This window comes from Syngnathus typhle, linkage group LG1, assembly GCF_033458585.1.
Source record: "Syngnathus typhle isolate RoL2023-S1 ecotype Sweden linkage group LG1, RoL_Styp_1.0, whole genome shotgun sequence".
Classification (NCBI taxonomy): Eukaryota; Metazoa; Chordata; class Actinopteri; order Syngnathiformes; family Syngnathidae; genus Syngnathus; species Syngnathus typhle.
In genome coordinates, this window is record NC_083738.1 from 20,954,974 (window position 1) to 20,976,077 (window position 21,104).

The following is a 21,104-nucleotide window of genomic DNA, read 5'->3' on the forward strand; positions in this document are numbered from 1 at the left end:
GATCAAAATCTAAATAATTACAACAGTTTTGTGATGGCTTTGTCTTTATTAAACATATAAACGAATACAATAAACAGATACTTTCAAGTTTTAATCATTAAGTACACCGTTATAGCTCAGACATTTATCTAAACACAAATAATTAGTGACGACCCCACAACTATCGAAACACATCAATGATATAAGCTGGGTGACATAATCGTCCTTGACATTGGTACATAATGTAAACATTAGCCTAAGTGCAACTCAACGTGGCCGCATTGATTGTAATTTACGCTCCGTTTCCCCCCCCAAATCTAGAGCCAAAACATTGTTCTCTCGCTGCTCCATGGTTCTTCCACCTTGGCTGCGCGCGGGGCATTGTGGGTCTTGTACGTGCACGCACGCAGGCAGGCAGGTGCGGGCGCGCACGCAACAACTAAATTTGTCTTCATAACAAGCAAGCAGGGCTGTGGACAGTATTCCTACGCGCATTCTCAGCAGCATGATGAAAATAAAATTCAATAACGTCACTGAGGCATATTTTAACGAACTCCACTTCATTGTATGGCTTTTTAGCCCGTGCAATGTTCCAAGCCAGTTGAAACAATGCAAGTGTGACAGTCTCTGAGTGCTTTGTAATTTTTGGGAAAAACTGTACCTATTTTTCTGCCTGACTTTTCAGTCTCCAAACTTGTGCTTGCGAAATTCAGTCCCTTTTGCAAAGTCCTTATCGATATTGGCATGAAGTGAGCTGAAGTGGCGCTGACCATTTGAAGCTTTTAAATGCGCCAATGACGTCCGACATATCAGGCAGATTGGCTTGGCATAGCGTTCCACAAAAAACAACTTTAACTCTGTTAAAAACGTCCTGTGTTCATCGTCATATATTCGTTTAGCTGTGCATTTTTTCCTTGCCATTTTGGCAAGCGTCTTGTCAGCTTTTCTGGACCTAATGGGCCCCCGTAGTCACAGTCGCCATTCATTAAAAAGCCAGCAAAACCAATCGCTCTGTTTGTCCCTCCTCCTTTGCGGGATTTCCCCTCACGCACATGCGCGTTTGACCAAAAACCATATTGAACTCAAGCGAAGCAAATACGCACGAAAAATAAACACAATTGTTTATTTTTTTTATTGTCGGAGTCGGTGGACTCGGTCAAAATCAGCATCGAGTCCGAGTCCGGCAAAAATGACCGAGTCCGAGTCCCCGAGTCCGAGTCCACAGCCCTGCTTGCCGTATGCACAGTATGGATGTGAACTTATTTCCAGCCTCAAATGGAAAGCGGGCGGACGCGCGTCTGTCTCTACCGACACTTGCAGGACTTGACCACCATGTTGGAGAGCTGCTCCACGCGGGGGCTTCGTCCGATAAAGTACATGATGGTGAGGGGCTCCAGGTCCTGGGGAACGCAGCAGGGTGATGCTGACGCTTCGGGGTTCAGCTTGTTGTACAGCGGTAGGATCTGATACACGCAAACAAACACAGGCAGAGTGTCAGTATTATTCCCCGCGCCTATTTGTTTGTTACGATGCCAAGCAGTGTGTGTGCGCTGTCCTGCCGACAGCGCAGCATGTTGTCTTGTTTATGGGTGCCATACAAGGTTGAGGTAAACCAGCGACCACAAAGCGTGCATGTCGAGCACATTCCGTAATGCGCGTCGCCCAAGTCTGCACGTTTGACATATGCACCAAGCAGACACGTCACTACAATGATTGTTGGGTGTTGACATCGAACAGCCGTGTCACGTGATGCCTTCAATGACATTTTGAAGCCAATACTGAAAACCAATGCTATTTTGTACAGTCACATATTTACAATATGTGAGGATCATTTATACAAAACATTGTAAAATGTAACAATATGTAATATATGTATATATTTTCTTTTTTTTGTGTTTGTTTCCACTGGGTGGGCGTTATTGAATAGAAAGAGTTAAAGCCCACCATGTTGTAGTGGTTGTTGGCGCTCCAGAGGTAAGGACAGTTGCCGGCGCAGAAGTTGGCCTTGTAACCTTTGGGCTCGTGGATCCACTTCCAGTTGAGGTCGCGCCGGAAGTCGATGTAGAGCGAGCGTAGGCAGCAGCCCGACTCAGATCCGCTATCACACGCGCACAGAGAAAACGGCTGTTTAAAGTTGTGTCATGGGAAAATGACAAAAGAAAATGGTAATGACAATGCAAGGCTGCCAGACAGTGTGAGCCAGACGAAATCAAACACGCAGCAGTCTAAACACTGAGACACCCACCGTTCTTAGACTTTGCACGGCATTTTTTTAGTCCATTTTGACATAATGTATACACTACTGTTTAAAGGTTTGGGGTCAGCTAGTCATTTTTGTTTCCAGGAAAAGACAGTGTTGTACTGTTACAGCTTAGTAAGAATATCTAGCGAGACAACTAGCTTTGTAAACGTAAAATCAGTTAGTTTTCCAAAAAGCATTTCTTTGATTTAGTTAATTTAATGAACATGTTTTTTTTTTTTTTTAAGTGTTAGTTTTTTTGTTAGATTTTGTTTGCTAAATAAAACAATAAAATAAATATATATATATAGATATATATAAACGAAATTGTATGTCTGAATACTTAGAGTGCAGTCATACCGCGAGCAGGTTGCTGCCTCGGTAGCCGCCGCCCTCTTTTTGCGGTTCCTCTTGGCCGGGTTTTCTACTCGGTCACTGGGCAGCAGGGTGAGGATGAGGTGAGGCGTTTTGCTGCTGAAGTCCGCCTGACCTTTCACCTGGCTCTGCTGCTTTAGCAGGCGCAGCTGCTCGTCGTCCACGCCTGTGCAAAAAAAGAAAACGCTTTTGGAGTCCCACTCCTCATACGTTGAAAGGAAAAGAATCAAGATGATGGGCAGCACAGTTTGCTGCTGTATGATGTGAGCGAGTCATTCTGTACTGTATTGAGCTCTTCAGAATAACGGCTTTTTTATTACTGCAATAGTCTAAACATAAAAAAAAAAAAAAAATTTGGGGGGGGGGGGGAGAATTTTTTCATTTTTTTGTTCTGATTCAGGGGTGTTTTTTCCAGATAATTTTTTTTATTTTCTTTGAGTTCAGAATAGCGGTAAATTTATTGGGGATTCATTTTTTACATTTTTGTTCAGATTTTTGTTTAAAAAAGTTTGGGGAGATTTTTTTATTTTATTTAATTTCCATGATTTTCTTTTGGGGGGGGGGGTGATTTTTGGGGGATTTATTTTTTTTAAAAAGAAATTCAGATTTTTTGTTTATTTTTTGGAGTTGGGATTTTTTTTTTAAATATTTGAGGGGGGGCATTTTTGGTGGATTTTTGGGGGGGATTTTTTTGTGGATTTTATTTTGTTTTCAGGTTGTTGTTTTTAATTTTTTGGTGGGTGCTTTTTTTTGGGCGGGATTTTTTGATTTTTTTGTTCTGATTTGGGGGGGGCGGCTCGGTGGCGCACTTGGGTAGCACGTCCGCCTCACAGTTAGGAGGGTGCGGGTTCGATTCCACCTCCGGCCCTCCCTGTGTGGAGTTTGCATGTTCTCCCCGGGCCCGCGTGGGTTTTCTCCGGGCACTCCGGTTTCCTCCCACATCCCGAAAACATGCTTGGTAGGCCGATTGAACACTCCAAATTGTCCCTAGGTGTGAGTGCGAGTGCAAATGGTTGTTTGTCTCTGTGTGCCCTGCGATTGGCTGGCAACCGGTTCAGGGTGTCCCCCGCCTACTGCCCGATGACGGCTGGGATAGGCTCCAGCACGCCCGCGACCCCAGTGGGGACTAAGCGGTACAGAAAATGGATGGATGGATGGATGGATGGATTTGGGGGGTTTTTTTCAGATAATTTTTTCAATTTTCTTTGGGGGGGAATCTGATGGGGGATTTTTTTTCAGATTTTTAAATTTCTTTTTTCAGATTTTTAAAAAAAAAAAATTTAGGGAGGGGGATTTGGGGGTTTTTTTCCAGATATTTGGGGAGTTTTTGTTTAAATTTTTTTAAATGGTTGCTTCTATCTAATAAATATGATCATTCGCAAAGTTCTCTGACTGTAAGTCTCAAAACATGTGCAGGCAGCTCTCTTAAACTCGTCAAAAATCGCACTTAATGACACCCCGCGGGACTGACAACACCCTCATCATCTTGTCATTTGGTAGGTATTAGCATGCTCGCGTGCTAACACATCACAGCCAATTTCAAATGTTTATTCGCTGTTGCGTGGCACCGGGGGGTGGTCGGGTAAAAACAAGCCCTTTGCTTGTCTTACAACAGAATCAAACATTGATATTTTTTGTTGACATAACAAGGGGAAAAAATATCGAGCCGAGAGTAAATTGGGAGTAAAGGCCAGCCATTTGGGGCCTGGTCAAAGCCGCGCACGCCTGCTTGTTGCTCAATAGTATTGCAGTGTATGTGGGAGAACAGGACGGCTATTTAGCGGGGTGGTGTGACATTGAATCATTAATCATGCGGTGAGTGCCACATTTCTTGTCGTCTTAACACTCACCTGATTTTTGGAACCATATGTTTTGTTGACCAACTTTTAAATGACATAATTTACTCACATACGTAACATGATGACGCCTTTTTCAATGCATAAATTTTGATCGACACTGCCGGAGAGATATTTGTTTGCCAAACCTGTTGGTTATAGTTTGCAGTGGTGCACAAATGTACTGTATCATCTGTGTTTAATATTTTGCGTAAATACACGATCGAGTCCTAAATATACGTGCCCAAACAGCGGTCAAGTGAAACTGATGTAATTTCATTTCAATGGGCTGAAAATGATTTATTTACTACAAATAATGTATCTTTGTTTATCTATCTATAAACAGTAAAATTCCTGTCCCATAGGTGGCAGAGGAGGCCAGTTTTTGTGGATAAAACCGCAGCAAACCTGCAAAGAGAGCCTCCAGTTCCTCGCTCTTGTTAGGAACAATGTTGTTGGTGGCGGGGACGAAGGTGCAGCATGGACAGTGGACACCCAGCTTTAAGCCCAGATTTTTCTCTGCCAGTAGAGAGAATGAAAAGACACGCGTGAGAAGAAGAGCACAAAAGCGTTTCAATGTGTGAATACAAATGATTCCAACCTGGCTCCGACACCCAGTCCTTGACAGTTTCTGTGACGTCCACCGAGAGCCAGGCTCCCCTTGCTCGCGGCTGCACGGTGCGAGAGTCAATGTAGCGCTGCGTGGACGTGCTCTCCTCGTCCGGCTTCAGCAGCTGACACGACACACACATTCCCATTGACATTGTGCTCTTTCTGGTGTGTGTGTTTACATTAGAATTTCACCTGGGAGTGGTGAGAAAACAGCTTGAAGGAATTGGCTTCTTCGCCCCCCCCCCCACACACACACACAATTTTTCACTATCTGCCAAACTTGTACTTGGTGTGACATTTGTTTGTTTGTTTTATTGTTGGTGCTTGTATCGTCATTCCCTCCTTCCTAATCACTATGTAGTATTTTTATATAATGGACCGTATAGTTCACCAAAATGTCCCATTAAGAAATCCCTACGTAGTGATTAGGGAGCGGGGAATGATCACTCATTCCCTACTCCCAAATTACCATAAAGAGAGATTTTTATATGGTGAGCTATATAATGGAGTCATCAAGTGAAAAGCTGTTTTTCTGTGTGTTTTTTTGCTGTCATCCAATTACAATGTCATCTGTCATGTTTTCCTATGAATTGTGGAAAGAAATTTCCAAAATTAGAAAGGAATTGGAAAGGAATTTCCTATGAATTGTGGAAAGAAATGTTTACTTATTTGAAATGTGCAGGATTATGCAAAACCCACTTGACTAAGGGATTTCCACAACACTTTGTGGCGTGGTTAGGAAGAAGCCATTAAATGTTAGTGCAGCTCCTGGATTGGTAGTGTTAAGTGTTTGTCCTTGGCACAGGTCTGGCTCCTTTTCCACTGTGGAAAGGAGCCTCATTTACTCAATTGGATGTAAATAACACATTCTATGCTCATAAACGTAGCATGCAAATGGAGGTGACTTGCTTCCCTGGGAATTCTGAGAGGTGTGAAATATTTGCCCTCAGCCACAAAAGAAGTCACACAGCTGATTGTTGACATTCACATCTACTTTTAGACAAAATAAACACGATATAAATGTTGTCTTTTTTTTTTTTTAAAGAACACACTTCTTTAAAACCACATTAAAAATGCGTGTTTGGATCCTAACCTGATAGATCTCCACTCTCTGCTCGGAGGCCCGGGCCTGCGGGTTAGGGGCTCGGAAGATCCTGAACTCAGCCTTGACTAGCGTGCTGTTTGTCATGTCCACGTTGCTCACGTCGAACAGGACGCTTCTGTAATGCGGGTCCAGTGGCAGCGGCTGAACTGTGTCTGCCGAGGAGAAGGGGGGAAAAAGAAAGACCCGAGCTGTTGTTCAAGTCAACAAACGTACAGTGGATAAGGAGTGGTGATGAAAAACAAATAAAAGGTTTGGCCAGCAAGGTAATGAATGCCTTGTGCGTTTTTGGCCATTGGCGCACTGGATGGATTTCAAGGGTTATGTAATTCTCCAATGTCATTGTATGTGTTTCTTTCATTCGTAGCCTAACATTTAGTGGCATTTCGGCCACACGTCCACCATTGACGTGATGTCTAGAGAACGCAGATGCACACTCTGACTTTTCAAACTTGATGCCATCCTACTGTCAGACCTAGGGTACAAATTGATTCTAAATATAACCTCCAGAGATCCCCCCCTTCAGTTCTATATAGGGAATATTGCCCTATTTGTCTGCTTTTATCTTAGTCATGCATATAGAGAAATGATAGGTTGATAATTACACATTGGAAGATGTATATCTTATCTGTTCACCAATTCCCTCTCTGAGAGTTTTCGATGTCCAACGGGATACAAAGAGGTCTTTCTTAAAAATCGTAGTTCTTGTCTTTTTTAAACACTATATTTTGGATAATATTGCGTTTGTGGAATAAGAATTAAACAGAATAACCCAGGAATTTTCAACATCTAAACAGGCTGACATTTTAAGCAGTACCGCCCCCTGCTGTCGACTGAAATCGACGTCAAAGTGCACCGTTTGGTCACGTGACATTCGCCACACTATCCTGTTGGATGAACGGCAACAGGTGGGTAAAAGGGGAGCATTGATACCTTTTCTGACTGTCACTGTAAGTCGTCGTATGAGGCATAAAAAGAGGAACAAATTACCCCATCTGGAGAAATGTACTCACTGGTTTGCGTGCGCTGGGGCAGCATGTCGATCCTCTGCACTTCTTTAGCGTAGTAGTCCTCCTCGCTGCTCTCCCGTTCGCATGTCGAGTCTGCCAGACGCGCTCTCTCCTTCAGCTGCTCCCGAGTGCTGTTATACAGCAACATGACCTCCGCGGGCACCGTACCGCCGGCCGCCGCTACCTCGTCGTCGTCGTCGTCCGGCGGGCTCTGGATGCGCAGCTTGCTGAGAATCTGCCCGCGCACCGCCTCGATGCGCCGCGACTTCTGCTCGTCCAGGTTGATGAAGGCGCAAGTATTGATGCCCTTGACCAGCGCGAAGGAAAGCCGGAGGAGCAGCAGCAGAGCCAAACGAGACAGCCACATTGTCCGAAGAGGGGATGGGAGCGAAACACAGTCCCTGAACGGCCGGCCGCGGGGGCAGTCAGACTGGGGGGGAAAAAAATACCTCCAGATTCAGAAGGGAGACTGTAAAAGTCCGACACTAACCCCTGATCGCAAAATCGTGCGTCAGAGTTAAAGCTACCACGATAAACATATACGACTCCTAAAAAGCGCATGAAAGGGGAGGCTGATATCAGGCGGCCACTTAATCGCGAAACCGTACCAAAAAGTTACAACTGTCCTTCGAATAAAAAAGTTTGATTGGCGGACTACTTATGACTAAACTCCAGTGTTTAATTTGTTTTTACATTTTTCATCAACCGAGCTAGGCGCGCTAGGAACTGCACAAACTCCTTGAAAATAATATTAGTCCAACACTTAATATTGAGACATTTAGACGTAATTAATCCAAGCAAAATCTGACTATTCCTCCAGTGTCCATCCTTTGGGCAATAAAAACAACTCAGCCCATGATAAGCTCACCGCACGTTACGTGCCCTCACCTCGGACAAGCACACCGGCGGGGCCAAAGGGGCCACATAGCCGTCCGTCTCCGAAGGAACCTACCAGCGGTATTTAACGCCCCTCTTGATACACTCCAAAAGACTTACTACTTCCCCGAAAACGTATTACAAAAGCTCTGATTATCCTCACTACAGATAAACAAAACGTAGCCAAACAACCGGAGGGAAGTGCTGATTTATGTCGGAAAACCAACGGCCCGGCGAGCCCCCTCGCATAAACATCCAAACACGGAGAGAGGGAGAAAAAGCAGAAGTAAAAGAAGTATGAAAGAAGTCCTTGTGGTGGAGGGGCCGCTTTCAGGGCAGCTCAAGCGGGGTCCGCTGGTATGCGTGCAGACCGACTGTGGGATGGAGCTCCATCACGAGCCGCGCCGACTGAGCCACGCAGCCCGCGAGAAAGGAGGGTCAGAGGCGGGGCTGCCCTGAGAGCAGCGGACGGTCTTTGTGGGAGGTTGGGAGGCGGGCTGCTCCCGAAAGAGGAAGGGAGTGTAGTGTGACTTGTGGATAAGAGCCATTTGACTCGCACCAATGTGGGCGCACAAATACACACAGTTAATTTCTTCTAAAAATAACAACAATCCTCAAGTGGCCGATAAATGGAGACAAAGTTGAACACTCAGAGCTAGTTTACCGTATTTTCCGGCCTATAAGGCGCACCGGACTATAAGGCGCACCTTCAATGAATGGCCCATTTTAAAACTTTATCCTTATATAAGGCGCACCGGACTATAAGGCGCACCATTAATGCATCATGTCAGATTTCTACTCATTCTCCATTTTATCTTTTTTATTTCAACTTCAGATGGAACAAATTACTTTATAATCATAAAATAATGATCCATAGTCTTTTTGAGTCATGATTCATAGTCTTCAGCGGGCCACTTATGATTGATTTCATGACACAATACTTCGGGCCAGTTTGAATTTAGGAATTTGGTCCATATATAAGGCGCACCGGACTATAAGGCGCACTGTTGGTATTTGAGAAAATTTTAGGTTTTTAGGTGCGCCTTATAGGGCGGAAAATACGGTACTTAACAAGTCGATAAGAGGCCAAAAGTGGTGGCTTCTCAGTCTTAGTTTAATGACAACAGAAACACAAACATGTTACTAAAATAAGATTAATAGAGGCATTTTACATTCACACCAAATTGTACAAATAACGCCATGCTCAAATTGCCTGTTAATTGGAAAAAGAAGCATACAGACCAGAGAGGTTCCCTTAAGAATTAAATAAAGTCGAAACAACGCAAAAAAATAAAGTTCAAATGGAGATATAACAATTGTGTTGTTTAATTCAACTAAATGGTGAAAGGGATATCTGTGCCAATCAGCATGACATTTTGCAACTAACATTTGTGCGGTCAATAATGAATACTAGATGGGTGGATGATATTTCTATTCTATTTCTGTATAAATGCAGTACAACCAATAAAGTTCAGCTAAAAAGAGTGGCATGGAGCGGGATTAAAAGTTAGGTTATTATGACAATTCATTTGACATACTGCTGAATGATAACACACCCAACATGTAATAAACATTTGTTGATACCCAGCACAGGCTGCCTGCAGACTATGTAATGAATGACTAAGTTGCAGGCTAAAAAAAGTCACTCAACCCCCTCCCAAAAAAAAAAAAAAAAAGCTGAACTAAATAAAAGCGGTAGAATGAAACGGCATTAGTTGATTGCAGCCGTTCCAAGGCTGCGTCTCAAAACGCCTCTGCATTTGACATCACTCAGCAGGCTGCTTTATCTTCCAGCCATCTCGTTGTTAATTACAGTTCAGGATTTGCACAGCACTGTTAATCTGTCATGGGTGGCTTTTATTGCTGCTCTGCTGCCATCGCATCATACTGTCATTATAGTTGTGGGCACAGGCCTGTAATTGCTTTAAGTAGAAGGAAAGAAAGGTAGCACTCGGCCTGCCTTGGGGTTTTGTGTCGCCGCGCACGCACCCGCTCCCACTTTGGAAAACAATGTCGTTTAACACGTCTGTTTCAACTTGCTGAAGACGGAGACAACTCTAAAGGCAAACCAAAGCAGGTGGGGGCGGGGTGCTTTTGGCCACTGCGACTTACTTGCGGTTTTCAAAATGAAAAAGAAAAGAAGAAAAAAAGGGAAAAATGGTGAAAAACAACTCCCGGCCTGTCTGCTGCCTTTTTTTCCCCTCTTAGCCAAATATAGACCAGCCGCTGCCACGTCATCTGGACCTCTGTGCTCCCTACAATCACATGTGTGCGCGGTGCACGCGCGCGCACACACAGTGTCATACTCGAATGTACACTCAGATAATGTAGTAATATTAACTTACTCTCAGACTTTCAAACGCTCAAGCACTCATACACTTTGCTTTCACACACACTCTAACAAAGTCACGTTCACGCAATACCACACAAACTTGTGCACTGCCAATCACTCACATTTGCACTTGCATACTCATTGGCTGACATACACAGGCACGCGACAAGTCACTCACTCATACACGTCCTCATATAGTCACTCGTTGACACACACTCACTCACTCACACGCTTAAAGTAACTAACAGACTCAATCACGCACAGACAGACAGACTCAGCAAGTCACACTCCCGCCTACATTCACTCACAGCTATAATAAAGTCAATCCTCAGTGGCCACAAAATCCTAACTGCACTTCTGGCTGTCAATGGAATCTAAGGGTTTATTGGAAAGGAGGGCGGGTACAAAAATAAATACAGATAAAAGAACAGGGCATTGAATTTCCATTTGGCTGGGAAAAAGTAAAAATGATCTGATCTTTTCTTGACATCATTGCAAAACAGTTCAACTTCCGTTTTCAAAAAACACACACATCGAGTCAGTCAGTGTGTGTGTGTGTGTGTGTGTGTGTGTGTGTGTGTGTGTGTGTGTCTGTGTGTGCCTACACTTCGTCTTCATTGAGTAGCATATTGGGGATCCCTTTGGTGATGGGGAACTGTCGCCCCGACTCGGGACACTGCAGACAGCCCTCCATCACCTCCACCTGTGAAAACACACGTGTGAATCACACTGGCGCCTCTAGAGGTCACCATATCTCAACATGACATCAAGAGCAACAATATGAGCGGACAAGGATAAGGGGTTCAGATTCAGATTATGGATGAAGTTGTTACTACATCAGCGTGGCTGTCATATTGGATGTGGCAGATCTGCCAGTACACCAACTATGGACCTAACTTCAAAAATCAACAAACTAAAAAGCGTCACAGTCAATGCCTCACCTCCAAGAGAACTCTGTGTACTTTCTTGAGGAACTCCTCATTGTGTTCAAAGTCAGCTACCAGTTCACCGGGCAGGTCTTGTCGCTGACCCAACTGTGGAGGCAATCATGAGCCCAAATTACATGCATTGTTTTGATATCATATGCCAAATTTCTGACTTTGTCACCTCCTCTGCAGCTTGGAGCAGAGCGCTCCATACCAGCTTGGGAATCATACGGCTGACAAATTGCGCGTTGAAGTCCACCTCGTTCACTTTCACCTCCGTTGGCTGCAAACGGAAATGATGAGCACATATTCATGTAAAAGTGACATTTTAATGGTTGGTTTAAAAATTGGAGGGTTTCTAGAGAAGTGATTCCCAACACCTCAGGTGTGATGCGGCTCCACTTTTACATAATTGTTCTACAAACTATTTAGTTACTATAAGTAATGTCTTTGTTCGTCTATCTAGGCTAGGGTCAGGCAAAACGTTACTTTTATATAATATTCGTCGCTAACCAATGCGTACTCATATTTTCAGGCGTTACGACCGTTATGTGTAACTTACTTTAATAATATTAATAACAGCAACCAAAAAAAATAGCAAGCGGCGTCTATTGCGGTTTGTTAATATTATTAACAGCAACCAAAACAAATAGCAAGCGGCGTCTATCGCGGTGTGTCCCGCTTTCGGTTCACGTTATTTTTTACCTTGATTAGCAGCGGGTATCCGTTGGTGACGCCCTTGACGTGAGAAGTCAGCATGTTATGCGTAAGAAGCTTCATGTTAACGCAAATCAATTTTTTTTTATGAGAACGTTGAATAAATTCAATAGTACGTCGGAGTGAAGTCAGACATGTGGACCGGAAATTACGTCGCTTAAACGTTTCCCATGAACATTTGCTCGTATAGAAGGTTCCGTGTAGTAAATTAAATAACTGACGAAATGAAATTATAAAAGAATAAATGAATTGGATTATCACACTACACACATCAATTTGAATCACAAAATGGTAAAGAAACGTAAATTACTTCCAATAAAACTGTTAAGATTTTGTAGCAACATACAACAGCCCCGCGGGCATTTCGACGTCTAATAGACGTCTATATGCTAACCAGACGTCTCGGCTAAATCTAAAAGTTTGACTGACTGACACTATTAGACGTCTAAATTATAGACATCTTTCATGTGAACGTTTTTTTTAGACTTTTATTGAGTAAGACGTTCGAATGATGGCTAATACCTATTAGCGCGATTTGAACATCTAGACGTCTATTCAACTTCAATACATTTAACTTGTAATCCTTGCCTTCGTGTAGTTCCAGGATGTTTTGGAAAATATACAGTGTTTTTGGACTTCTAACTTTATTTCAGTTACAGAGATATGCATATATTGGTGCTAACTGCAAATCTAAATAAATGCATTTTTGAAAACATAATCAAAAACAAAAAATTGTGAAAATATATTTTTATTTACACAAAGGCCAAAATTCAAAAAAGTAAATATTCAACAGAGAAAACAACAACTTTTTGTTCATTTTTTAACATGACACCCATCAATTTGAATCACAAAATGGTAAAGAAACGTAAATTACTTCCAATAAAACTGTTAAGATTTTGTAGCAACATACAACTGCCCCGCGGGCATTTCGACGTCTAATAGACGTCTATATGCTAACCAGACGTCTCGGCTAAATCTAAAAGTTTGACTGACTGACACTATTAGACGTCTAAATTATAGACATCTTTCATGTGAAAGTTTTTTTTAGACTTTTATTGAGTAGACGTTCGAATGATGGCTAATACCTATTAGCGCGATTTGAACATCTAGACGTCTATTCAACTTCAATACATTTAACCTGTAATCCTTGCCTTCGTGTAGGATGTTTTGGAAAATATACAGTGTTTTTGGACTTCTAACTTTATTTCAGTTACAGAGATATGCATATATTGGTGCTAACTGCAAATCTAAATAAATGCATTTTTGAAAACATAATCAAAAACAAAAAATTGTGACAATATATTTTTATTTACACAAAGGCCAAAATTAAAAAAAGTAAATATTCAACAGAGAAAACAACAACTTTTTGTTCATTTTTTAACATGACACCCACCACAACGCCCTGGGGCCTGTTTAAGTTTCAGCGCAATATATTTGTAACTGCAGCTGAGGCAGTATTTCAGCCTGAAGTATTTTTGTTCATGCCTATTAATGGCGATCGATGAGGCGGAACATTTCTTCTGTGTCGTTTCACTCGGACCCGTTTTAGTGACGGACCACCAGCTAGAGCTCCGCTATAAAAGGCCAGTTTTCGCTTAGTTTCTCTAAGCTGTTGACTGTTATAGTTATAAGTTGCTTAAGTCGTATCAACCACCTCTCAAGCCTGTATATGCAGCTAATAAGGTAAGGAGGGTGACGTTTTGTGTTTCATTGCTGAATTTGCATTTGATTTATGTACCTTGTTTATTCGTAGCATTGTAGCTTACAGCTAATATAACCACTTGTTTGTTGTTGAGAAATGCACTGTTTGTTGTCGTTTACACAGTTCTCACGGTCTGTCTAGATCTGTCAAAGTCAAGATAAACGGATCAGTAACAAAAGAACGCGAAGCTGTCTTTTATATACGAGGGGGAGTTACAGTGAGAACTTACTGCTTCAGAAGACAGCAGTGAGCAAGATAAACCAAGTAAGATGTCTGAGAGTGGCAGAAAGCATGAAAGTGTGCAGGGCGCAGACTCTCAGCCACAAGTGACTGATGGCACAATGGTCAGCAACCCGACTACCTCAGAAGAGCCACGACTAGGCCAAAGAGTCCGCAATAGGACAGAAAAGGGTCAAGAACTGCACGATGAGCAATTAAGAAGAGTTGCACATCGTTTCAGTGTGTGCTATGACAAGTGGAAGGATGCAACCAAAGTGGCCAAACAAGCGCTTCGTGGAGACAATAGAAGGTACTCAGAGGAGCACCTGACTGAATATATCACTCAAGTATGCAATGGATCTAAGAGGCTGAATGATGTGTACTATGAGTGGAGACGCATTGATGTTCCTGACAATGAAACACGTCGTAGAGCTGACACCTGTGAAGTAGTGACAGGGACGATTGTCAAGGAAGCGAGGAACCTTCTAGACAAAGGGGCTAAAGGTCAAACTACCTCTCACCACACTAAATCTTCCTCTGCAAGCAGGAAAAGTGCAGCTGCTGAGGTTGCCGCTAACGAAGCTGCCTTAGAGGTCATGCTGGAACAACGTCTTATTGAGGAGCTTCAGAAGCTGGAAGCTGCTGAGTTAAAAGCCAAACAAGAGGCTGAAAATGCAGAGAGACAAAGATTGGTAGACGCCAAACGCAGAGAACTAGAGCGACTGAAGACTATTAAGAAGCTAAACGCTGCTAAGGCACGGCAACAAGTATATGACCAGAGTGAAGGATCAGGTCACGTGTCTAAGGGCAACTGCTCAGATGAAGAAATAAAGGAGCTTCTACATCGTCGTGTCTCTGTGAAGAGAGAAATTAATTCTCGAACTAGTTCGCCACAGAACTGTTCTCCAACAAGGCAAAAGGACAGAGTTGAGGACAGCACGTCAGCTCTTGTCAGAGCACTTGCAGAATCCATCAGTGCGAGTCGCATTCCTCTACCTGAACCCACAGTGTTCAATGGTGACCCACTGAGGTTCAATGACTGGAAGGTGTCCTTTCAGACGCTCGTTGCCAGAAAGAATATTCCTGCAGAAGAGAAGATGTATTATCTTCGCAAGTACGTGGGGGGAGCTGCCAAAAGATCCATAGAAAGTTACTTCTGGCTGGGCTCTGAGTCCGCCTATTATGCAGCATGGCAAATGCTAGAAGAACGATATGGCAATCCATTCCTAATCGCCAAGGCTTTCAGAGACAAGATCGACTCGTGGCCCAAGATAAATTCCAAAGGCAGTGTGGAGCTTCAAGAACTTGCTGACTTCCTGCGCAGCTGTAAGTCTTATTTCTTTTGAAGTTACCTTTCACAATGTCAAAGAAGGCCGTCTTTCGGAAGGCCATCTTCCCATGACAGCCACCACCCTGCATGTTAAAAAGTGCCATTATTTCTTTGGTGAAAAGTCTGCAACAGGAGAAAAAAGAAAAAGAAAAAAAAACGCACCGCCGCATTGTTGAAGTCCACTGTTGTCCGTTCCAATATATGCTATATATATTAAGCTTGTATGTATATTCAACCCTTTCCATTATGTTGTTGGTGCATGCCCTCAAATTCTTTCCTCCAGTTCGAGACAGCGTTCTAATCTGTATATGACAAATTATGAACAGAAATTATGATATGAATTAAGAGTGGATTATATCCCAGTTGAAAGCAAATAGCATTATTACTTACCAAGGACCGTCGTACTTGTGGTTTGTTTGTTTCGGATTGTCTTAAGATTATGGCGTCTTTTGATGCAATCGGATATTTCCATGTTCCATGTGTCTCCACAACATTGTGGGCGTTTGCCATCGCCACTATTTGAATTAAATAGGCCATACTCTCAATCATAATTTTTTGAAACTCTGAGATGAACAAAAACAGAAATAATATACAAAAATTACCTGGTCAGAGACACCAATTAGTTTCATACCTTCAAATAACTTATTTTCTTACTTTGCATTGACATAGGATATCTGTAAAACTTTCTCACTGTCAAAGAATGAAACAAAAACAAAAATATCAGTAAAAGTAAAACTATTTTCCAATCATCAAAAACTTTGTAAAAGTATGAAGCATCCTAAAGTAAATATGTACCTGTTGGAGAAAGGAAGGACTGATGCATTTCTGTTGGGCCCGAGTCACTGGGAGCGGGGGGAGGAAGGGTGGTGTTGGATTGTAAAATTTAACATAAGTATTGAAATACATTCAAATAATAAATAAAATATCACTTTGCAAAGCTAACGCAAAACAATATTGATTACATCAACATTTAATGATATATCCATAATAAATCTGTACCTTGTGGACTTCGGAGAGTTCTGGGGGAAAAAGGAGCTTGACTCTGTGGGGTCAGAGAAGAGACGTCTATTCAACTTCAATACATTTAACCTGTGATCCTTGCCTTTGTGTAGTTCCAGGATGTTTCGGAAAATATACAGTGTTTTTTGACTTCTAACTTTATTTCAGTAACAGAGATATGCATATATTGGTGCTAACTGCAAATCTAAATAACTGCATTTTTGAAAACATCAAAAACAAAATAATGTGAAAATGTATTTTTATTTACACAAAGGACAAAATTCAAAAAAGTAAATATTCAACAGAGAAAACAACTTTTTGTTCATTTTTTAACATGACACCCACCACAACGCCCTGGGGCCTGTTTAAGTTTCAGCGCAATATATTTGTAACTGCAGCTGAGGCAGTATTTCAGCCTGAAGTATTTTTGTTCATGCCTATTAATGGCGATCGATGAGGCGGAACATTTCTACTGTTCACCACAACGCGCTGGCGCCTGTTTAAGTTTCAGTCCAATACATTTATCCAACAATTCCTCCTTTGCCGCCGGGTACGATACCTGGACTGCTTCTGCAAACACAGACCAAGGATAAAAGGGTAAATTTGCGATATTATTAGATGACGCATGAAATTTGCTAAGCCACAGAAAAACAATTCAAAGCATTTTGCGACCACATTTTGATGTGCATAACATTTCAATGTAAGCCTAACGTTAAACATGGTTTCAAGGGACCTAGCTCAATGGCACCGCCCATTATTGACTGGGTTACGCTGTAAGTAATTAAGAAATAAAGTCAGACTATATAGAACTTTAATGAGACAAACCATATTAATTAAGTTCCTGTCAGAATGGCACAATTACCCAGTTCAGTCACACACTAACATGACACAATTCTAATAACAATCGAGATTTTTATTTCTTTTGAAGTTACCTTTCACAATGTCAAAGAAGGCCGTCTTTCGGAAGGCCATCTTCCCATGACGGCCACCACCCTGCATGTTAAAAAGCGCCATTATTTCTTTGGTAAAGTCTGCAACAGGAGAAAAAAAAAAAAAAAAAAACGCATCGCCGCATTGTTGAAGTCCACTGTTGTCCGTTCCAATATATGTATGCTATATATATTAAGCTTGTATGTGTATTCAAACCTTTCCATTATCTTGTTGGTGCATGCTCTCAAATTCTTTCCTCCAGTTCGAGACAGCGTTCTAATCTGTATATGACAAATTATGAACAGAAATTATGATATGAATTAAGAGTGGATTATATCCCAGTTGAAAGCAAATAGCATTATTACTTACCAAGGACCGTCGTACTTGTGGTTTTTGTTTCGGATTGTCTTAAGATTATGGCGTCTTTTGATGCAATCGGATATTTCCATGTTCCATCTGTCTCCACAACATTGTGGGCGTTTGCCATCGCCACTATTTGAATTAAATAGGCCATACTCTCAATCATAATTTTTTGAAACTCTGAGTTAACAAAACCAGAAATAATATACAAAAATTACCTGGTCAGAGACACCAATTAGTTTCATACCTTCAAATAACTTATTTTCTTACTTTGCGTTGACATAGGATATCTGTAAAACTTTCTCACTGTCAAAGAATGAAACAGAAACAAAAATATCAGTAAAAGTAAAACCATTTTCCAATCATCAAAAACTTTGTAAAAGTATGAAGCATCCTAAAGTAAATATGTACCTGTTGGAGAAAGCAAGGAAGGACTGATGCATTTCTGTTGGGCCCGAGTCTCTGGGAGTGGGGGGAGGGAGGGTGGTGTTGGATTGTAAAATTTAACATAAGTATTGAAATACATTCAAATAATAAAATATCACTTTGCAAAGCTAACGCAAAACAATATTGATTACATCAACATTTAATGATATATCCATAATAAATCTGTACCTTGTGGACTTCGGAGAGTTCTGGGGGAAAAAGGAGCTTGACTCTGTGGGGTCAGAGAAGAGACGTCTATTCAACTTCAATACATTTAACCTGTGATCCTTGCCTTTGTGTAGTTCCAGGATGTTTCGGAAAATATACAGTGTTTTTTGACTTCTAACTTTATTTCAGTAACAGAGATATGCATATATTGGTGCTAACTGCAAATCTAAATAACTGCATTTTTGAAAACATCAAAAACAAAATAATGTGAAAATGTATTTTTATTTACACAAAGGACAAAATTCAAAAAAATAAATATTCAACATAAAGAAAAACAACTTTTTGTTCAGTTTTTAACATGACACTCACCACAACGCGCTGGCGCCTGTTTAAGTTTCAGCGCAATGTATTTGCAAAGCTAACGCAAAACAATATTGATTACATCAACATTTATTGATATATCCATAATAAATCTGTACCTTGTGGACTTCGGAGAGTTCTGGGGGAAAAAGGAGCTTGACTCTGTGGGGTCAGAGTCTCTGTTGGCGGGGGGGAAGAAGAGCAAGACCTGATAAGTAACTCAATACACAACACAATTATAACTTGTCAAGTAGTTTGCATTAATGTTCCATGGACTATTGAGCTTATAAAAAGTTATGTTTACATTTTAATGACATCATTGTTACTGCATATGAAAACCAATTTTTTCTTAAGTCTCATTTCTTGGGCATAACCTGTCGCCACAGTTCTAGGGTAAAAGGAGAAATGACATGTTTGTCATTACACCTGAATTGGTTTTATCTCAATTTACGGTTATAGTATCTTGGTCTTTTTATGATTGCCTCCGCCATTTTGACAGCTGCGTACCGACATCTGCAAAAACAATTACAGCTCTGGGATTCAAATCTGGAATAGAATGTAAAAAAAAATACTGTGTACTGGTGAACAAATATCAAATATGTGACACCAACAACACTGTTCCCACTGAAAATGAACGGGAGGCTCTCAAGTTTATTGTAAAAAAATGCATTTTGAATATGATTTGTACACATAGCAGGGATTGAAACTAGCGACCATTCTCAGTTCAAACAATGCAGGATGCTCAAGGACATTGATGCACCACCTATTTGCGACTAATCTTAACCTGTAAAGTTCTTAAGGCTTACTTTAAGGAAGTGTTTCCCGTTTCCTCACCTCTGTTACCAGGTGTTTTGAGAGTTAAAACTCTGTTCTGATTTTCAGATACCCCTCACGTGTTGCTGTTTTGATTACTTTATTTGGATGTATGCTTTCACCGATTCTTCAAGATGATATATTTGGTCAGAATGTTTGCCGTTTGATGTGATCTCATAAGTTAAACATCTTTCATTAATCTGACCTGCAGGCATTGAAGTGATGGAGATTGTTATTCATAATAACAGTGTCGTATTTTATGAGAATCACTGATAGCAGTTTTTTAGTGAATTATTTTTTTTTAATGCTGTTAATAAATGCATTTGTTTTCAAAAAACTTGTTTGGAATATCCATGCTTTACTACCTACTAAAGGCCAAAATCTTTTATGCAATGACCTTTACAGGTCGCTTATATGACTTCACACAACGCCTACGTCCATCTGCTCCTGGTCCGGCCCTCCGGTCCAAATTTAGAACCCAGTTCGGCCCGCGAGTCAAAAAGTTTGCCCACCCCTGGGCTAGTACAACAAGGAATTACTATGTACCTTCAGGAGTTCTGGCTGTAGTGCGGCCATGGGATCTCCTGCCACCTGTAGTCAAGTATTAGAGTTAGTATTGTAAAAATAAAAGTATATTAAAAAAAAAAAAGAATGCTTTTTGCGTTAACAAAGTACAAGGAAAGACGTGGGTTTGGTAAACAGCTCTTTATTTAACAAAACAAACTTCCAGGCATGTGGCGGTGTGGAATTCCAGCCACAGAGGTGGAAGAGAGATCCATAGAATAGGACCGGGCGTGCATAAAAGCCATGACCGAGCCCCATCCACCCTCCCCGGACAGCCACCCGGCCGAGCGCCGGCCGCCGACTTCTATCCACGGAGGTGAAAGAGCTTCGTAGAGTAGGACCGGGTGTGCGTAAAAGCCATAATAGTTTTTCAAACCTCCAAATCCTTAAATCCTTCAAACTCTTCGTCCTCCGTGTCACTTAGAAACAAAGCCGTGGGGCCCTTCGTCATCGTCGTGATCCCGTGATCAATCTTTGTCCTTTTTGTAAACAACCACCACGCCGTGCTGCTGACGTCACTTTAAATTCAAATTACAAAATTACCCTTGCTACATCGTGTTTTTTTTGTGTGAAAAGTTTTGAAAAAATTCACATACAATTCGCTCCTCATTATAAGTTGCCAAGTCAAGCAAGCACATTTCGAAATATAAAAACAGTAGGAACTAGAATTTGCAATTCCTGAAGAAATTGCGTGTGAAGGTGAAGAAGTTGAATAAATACTTGGGGAATGCTGCAGAATGATGTTGAAATGAGTAATCGGTTGAAAATTGTAGAAATTTGAGTAGAAAAATCATATTTTGGAGAATTTGGTTGAATTTCAAATTTGAAAATGTAGAAATTAGAGTAGAAAAACTAAATAGAGAATTTTGGTTCAATTTCAAATGTGACAATTTGGAATTTTTGGTAAGTGGGAAGTTGTGGAATAGGTAGCCAGAGGATGAACAGTTGAAAGTTGGAATGGGTTGAATCGGTTGAAAAATGTAGAAATTAAAAGGGAAAAACTAAATTTTTGGAAAGTTTGGTGGGAATTTCAAAATTGATAATTTTGGTAAGTGGGAAGGTGTGGAATAGGAAGGCAGAAGATGAACAGTTGAAAGTTGGAACGAGTTGAATCGGTGGAAAAATGTAGAAATTAGAAGTAAAAAACGAAATTTTGCAAAGTTTTGTGCAAATTTTAAAAGTGAAAACGTGAAAATTTTTAATTTGGCAAGTTTGGGAATGTCCCCAATG

General features: G+C 41.3%; 2 protein-coding genes and 1 long non-coding RNA gene across 3 annotated transcripts; 1 reads left to right on the forward strand and 2 right to left on the reverse strand.

Annotated features, from left to right (window-relative positions):
• Window positions 1–26: 26 nt before the first annotated feature.
• tgfb5 (transforming growth factor, beta 5) lies at window positions 27–9,183 on the reverse strand. The gene is made up of 7 exons (XM_061282800.1): window positions 7,156–9,183; window positions 6,134–6,297; window positions 5,030–5,162; window positions 4,837–4,947; window positions 2,579–2,759; window positions 1,924–2,077; window positions 27–1,442 (listed from the first exon to the last, which is right to left on the reverse strand). Exons 1-7 carry the CDS (start codon window positions 7,517–7,519, stop codon window positions 1,284–1,286), a joined length of 1,266 nt encoding a protein of 421 aa, XP_061138784.1. The 5' UTR covers window positions 7,520–9,183; the 3' UTR covers window positions 27–1,283.
• LOC133156846 (uncharacterized) lies at window positions 1,297–6,065 on the forward strand. Its single transcript, XR_009714903.1, has 2 exons — window positions 1,297–1,435; window positions 4,794–6,065. It is a non-coding gene; the product is annotated as an uncharacterized LOC133156846 (long non-coding RNA).
• A 1,539-nt stretch (window positions 9,184–10,722) lies between the features above and the next one.
• On the reverse strand, window positions 10,723–12,176 carry trmt112 (tRNA methyltransferase activator subunit 11-2). Its single transcript, XM_061282857.1, has 4 exons — window positions 11,992–12,176; window positions 11,468–11,569; window positions 11,302–11,394; window positions 10,723–11,063 (listed from the first exon to the last, which is right to left on the reverse strand). The coding sequence occupies exons 1-4, from the start codon at window positions 12,064–12,066 to the stop codon at window positions 10,962–10,964; spliced, it is 372 nt and encodes a 123-aa protein (XP_061138841.1). The 5' UTR covers window positions 12,067–12,176; the 3' UTR covers window positions 10,723–10,961.
• Between the last annotated feature and the right edge of the window lie 8,928 nt (window positions 12,177–21,104).